At 48.8% G+C, this 5,127-nt stretch overlaps 1 protein-coding gene across 1 annotated transcript; it reads right to left on the bottom strand.

Moving 5' to 3' along the window:
• Window positions 1–2,238: 2,238 nt before the first annotated feature.
• On the bottom strand, window positions 2,239–4,724 carry LOC126535823 (membrane metallo-endopeptidase-like 1). Its single transcript, XM_050182656.2, has one exon. The coding sequence runs from the start codon at window positions 4,722–4,724 to the stop codon at window positions 2,505–2,507; it is 2,220 nt and encodes a 739-aa protein (XP_050038613.1). The 3' UTR covers window positions 2,239–2,504.
• Window positions 4,725–5,127: the final 403 nt, after the last annotated feature.

Here is a 5,127-nt window from a genome sequence, read left to right as displayed (position 1 = left end):
CTGCCGCAGCAGTAAAGATTCTCAAAGAAATAACAAGACGCCAAGAACTACCCGACACCTACGTCGCATGGACCCCAGGCCACGAACACCTGGCAGGAAACGATGCAGCACATGCTGTCGCCCGAGAGCATACCAGCCGGGATTTCCTGCCGCACGGTCTCCGGAAAGCGACGAGGGTGGAAGACATTCCCATCAACTACGCCGTAATATTGCAACATTACCGACTGGAAAGAAGACAATATCCTCCACCTCATCCAAAATTAAGCAAGGAAGAAGCCACCGCCCTCCGCAGACTACAAACAAATACGTATGTACATGGAATTATCATGCACCGAATGCACCCCACCAAATTCTCATACCTATGCCGGTATTGTGACGTACCAGACACGCTCCCACACATGGTGTTGGTGTGCCCGCACCGCGAGAAAAACAGTGAAGATGATGCCTCAGAACCGCTACAAGCGATCGAAGAAACGTGGGAGGCAATGTTAAAGGCACAGAGCCTGGAAGATCAGCAAAGTCTGGTGGACCGGGCCCGGGCTGCAGCATTAGCCAACGGCTTTCTGGACTAAGAGAGCCGCCCACCTAGGGCGAAGAAAGGACACTTTCTCGCTGTTTCTTACAATAAACGTTCATTCCTCCTCCTTTGGCGTCCCCTTTCTTATGGATTAGGATTATGTTAGCGTTCTTCCAAGATTCCGGTACGCTCGAGGTCATGAGGCATTGCGTATACAGGGTGGCCAGTTTCTCTAGAACAATCTGCCCACCATCCTTCAACAAATATGCTGTTACCTGATCCTCCCCAGCTGCCTTCCCCCTTTGGATAGCTCCCAAAGCTTAATTTCTTTACTTCTTCCGGCGTTACTTGCGGAATTTCAAATTCCTCTAGACTATTCTCTCTTCCATTATCGTCGGCCGAATTTCGATGGAAGCGAAATGCGAAAACATCCATGTCTCATGCATTGGGGGTACGTTAAAGATCCCCTGGTGGTCAAAATTAATCCAGAGTCCCCCACAACGCGTGCCTCATAATCAAATCGTGGTTTTGGCATGTAAAACCCCACAATTCGTTCATTGTACTTTTGTGACCACTCCACCTTCACTTATTTTGTTTATTTGTTTATGCTCTTTATGCTCTTGCCATCCCTTTCCCTACTTAGGCTAATGAGCCAACCTGCCAATAGTTCATTTTCATTCATTCATTCATTCATTCATCGTCCGGATGGCAATATCAATGGCCTGGTTCGCCCCAATATTGTACGCTACCTAATTTGGGAGTACAATTGTTTGTTTCCACAGCAGGAAACTGGTGTGGAACCACTTCGTGGGTACCTTCATATAACCTTCCTATATATATCCACAAATACACGCAGCAAGATAGCAGTACATAGGTTTTAAAAGGATGCAAGATTCTATAAATTTCGCTTTGAAGCAGACCGCAGACGCAGTTAGCAGTCACGGTCAAAAAAACCTGAAGAGTGGTTTCGCAAAGAAAGCTTCACTTGAAATGTAGGCAACATATTGATAGCACCGGATTAGTTACAGTCATAGGTAATAACTGCACAATAGAGAGATAAATTATTTAATGTAGAAAGAAAAGAAAGGAGAGATAGGCAAAATGCGAGACTGCAATAGACATAGTAAAAGCGGACTAAATCAAACAGTCTTGGTGACTATTTGTCGCTGCTCCATTTCAAAGAGAATGCAAATAAATATGAAGAATCAATGCATAACCAAAATTTGCAATGAGGCCTGGTGAGGGCCCCATTAAGATAGTACATGGAATAGTTGAGACAACAGCTTTCGCATAATCTGAACGTGAAGTCATTCGAAGATCGAACTGCTCTCTCAACAACTGAGTCGCTAGAAGAGCGAATTGTTAGCGCTGCTTATGCTGTCGCACTTCTTCATATATGTCGGCATCATCCATATATAGACCCCAGCATCTATAGGGTAAGCCGTGCACTTCTACTCTGGACATCGCCAAATTTCGCCACATTCTCAAATTCCGTATGGCGGCGATTTGAGCCAATAGCAGAGACACTGTAGCAGCCCTCTGGCCCAATGATAGCGACAAGATGGCGAATTTGAGAATATGGCGGAATACGACAATATCCAGAATACGGCTCCTGATTGGAATCCGCCCTCTCTTTCTCTCACAAACAATCTTTTTAACCAACGAAGTCATCCCATCGCCCATTGAAAGATTCATCCATTCATTCATATTTTCGTTGTTTTTCAACAAACAGTTTTCTATATTTCCGAAAGTTGTACCAAGGACGCACCCCGGTCGAACAGGTGGCTCCGATGAGAGCACGCGCGTTGCTGAGACAGGCTTACGTAGATTATATAATGTAGTCGTAACTAAACACTTTTAAACACGCAACCTTGACTTCACAGTGACAGCCACACACACGCAATCACATTATAGCTTCTAAAATAAAGGCAGCTGAATCAATGTCATATAAGCACGAGAAGCTACATCGCACGGTATATACGCCACGCTATACGTCCGAGCACCGAAAGCTTGTCTCGATAGACACGTTGTAATAGCGGGAGCTGATGGCTTTGAGGAGCCCTGAGCAGTTGACCCGGAGTTGCGTTAGCGCATCATTGTGATAGCACTTGAAGGCCTGCTGGAAAATCTTGGTGCGTCGCATAGGCCAATTGCAGAGCGCCTTGCGCATGACCCTTTCCTCGTCGTTTCTAACGCACAAGTCTAGGCAGCTACCCACGAAGAAAAGCTGAACAGGCGTGAGCTCGACTGCGGGGAGCACATAGTTACTGGAGCCTTCTTGGTCGGTCCTGAACATCTGGTAGGCCCTGACCAAAGCTCCAGAACGGAAAAAGCTTTCCGCAGGGTCCTTCAGTTGATAGGTGACGTTGCTGTACGCGTCGTTGTAGCAGTTCATGTACATGCGGAACTTGCGTTCGGTCGGCAGGTTCCATGTCTCTGTAGCTCGGTACTTGTGGCTATAATAGCCGTCGTAGTAGATTGCGTGCGTTATCTGAGTCACGAGATGACCGTACATCAACGCCGTAGGAAAGTTTTCGGTACCAAAGAGAGGGGTCATAAAGACGGACAAAGGTATAAATAGCACGTTGTGGGAATAGACGTGGCGAACGGTCGGTACAATCGACCACATGTTACGCGGGTAGATATACCGGTAGGCCTTCGCTCGTAGAGACTGGCTCAAGGCATCCAGCACACTGACGTACAGGGTCGTAAAGGAAATGGAACTGTCGATATCCGGCAGCCGGGTGTAGGGTTCCTCGACATCCGCGTACCTGAATCGCGACAGTATGCCCACTTCAGTGACGAGATGACGAATGCGGGCTTGCATTTCGCGCAAGGTCTTCGCGTCCATCCAGTGCAGATCCTCGAGTTGAGCCCTCATGTAACGCTTGGCATTACCTACGATATTTTCCAAATCGGAAATGGTCGTCTTGTCGAACGTTTGGTACATGTAGCGGTCGAGCACCAAGGCGAAGAGGCGATAGGTCTCGTAGTGGCACACGTCCTTGCGAAAAACGTGGTATGTCACGTTAGTGTGCTTCGGACTCCTAGCAGGGTCCGTCATGACCTTGCGAAGTGCCGGACTCGTCCGTCGGCCGAGAGTCTCTATGATCACCCAGACCATATAACTGGCCATAGCTGGCAAGGTACTGGCATCGTTCATAAACGTTAGCGTCTTCTTCAGACCGGTGACATCAGAGATGCGAAAGACCACCTTGTTGCTGAGCAGCCGCTTCTGCGCGCTACCGAAATAGTTCCCGAGCGCATGCATGAGCTCCCAGCCGTTTCTGAAGGAATTCTGCGACAGCACCCTCATCCTAACAACCAATAGCTCGTCATGCCCCGTTTTTACAGCGCTCAGCTTGTCTTCCATGTCTGTTATGTCCGTGACTGCGCTTGTGGGCAGCGTCTGCTGAAATACGGCGCTCAGCACGTCGTTGACGAGGTGCCAGCGGAAATCAATATTCGCGGTGGAAGTGTAGCTCAAGTACCAGGGGTGGTAGCGGCCCTCTATCGCCAGCCTCATAGTGGTCATGCCACTGTCGAAGTTCAAGACGACGAATGGGTTTATGAGGTAGGACAGCTGAACCTCCACAAGAATCCTGTAAAACTCCTGTGTGGTCATACTCGGCAGTGCTGTCGGCCAGTTGAAACGCAGGTCATTAATCAGAAAATTCTTGATGTCGTCTATGCTGGAGTCCATGGGCCCCACGAAGGAAGCCTCGCAAGACTGATGGAACGAGATGGCCTTGATAATGTTGGGTGGGTGGTTTGTTCCACTGGGCATGTACGCTGAAAGGTTGACCAGCGTCACGGTGGAGGAAGAATCTGTCGTGTACGAGTGTTCCCATCCGCGGCAGACGAACTCGTAAAAGTCGGAGCATGGCCTGACACGCTCGTCGATGCTGCGCTTGATGTACTCAGTGGTGGCCTGACACCTTTCTGAGTTGCACGTTTGCTCTTGCGGCTTCACAATCTCGGCGAATATGATGGATAAGAGGCAGTAGGCTATAGGCAGAACCGATATACCCATCATGGACAGGGCCCTAGGCAGATAGGGGGCTGAAATGTTGGCGGACTCATGCCCTTGGTCCACTACGGATGCCCTGCGATCGCCTGCCTTCTCTTGCTGCTGCTTCTGCGGCTGGGCTCGGTTCGGCGATGCAGCGCCTTCTGCAGTGCCGTCTCCTTTCGCATTCTCCATCATCGCTGGTCCGAACAATGCAGGAAGGCTGTGCAACCTGCGACAAGTAATCCTCCATCAGTTGTTGAAAATTAAGAATTTTGTTGTGAGACAGGACTCGAGTCAAAGGTCTGAATCAAATTATCACTGGAAAGAGCTGTAGTGTGTGTAGCCAGTGTATGAGCAGGTGTAAATGGCCAACGCGAAATCAACATCGTCTAAATACATCGCAAATATGGCCAAAATGTGTGCTTTATATTGGCCTTGATTCCTGTTCCAACACGCCTTCTGCCCCGCGTTTGCATCGGACAGTTACTAGCGGGCCTCTGTAACAATCTTTATCACCGTGATCAATACCTGCCCTTTTTAGAGGAGAGGAGAGTATAAAGAGAGTTTGGTTCCCCAACATAGCAAGCTATGTTGAAGC

This window comes from Dermacentor andersoni, chromosome 4 (genome assembly GCF_023375885.2).
Source record: "Dermacentor andersoni chromosome 4, qqDerAnde1_hic_scaffold, whole genome shotgun sequence".
Lineage (NCBI taxonomy): Eukaryota > Metazoa > Arthropoda > Arachnida > Ixodida > Ixodidae > Dermacentor > Dermacentor andersoni.
The sequence above is the reverse complement of the archived record's forward strand: the minus strand, read 5'-3'. Positions and strand labels throughout refer to the sequence as shown.

What these genes read in the sequence shown, in the direction of transcription:
- LOC126535823 (XM_050182656.2), bottom strand. Translation starts at nt 4,724, where the DNA reads ATGATGGAGAATGCGAAAGGAGACGGCACTGCAGAAGGCGCTGCATCG.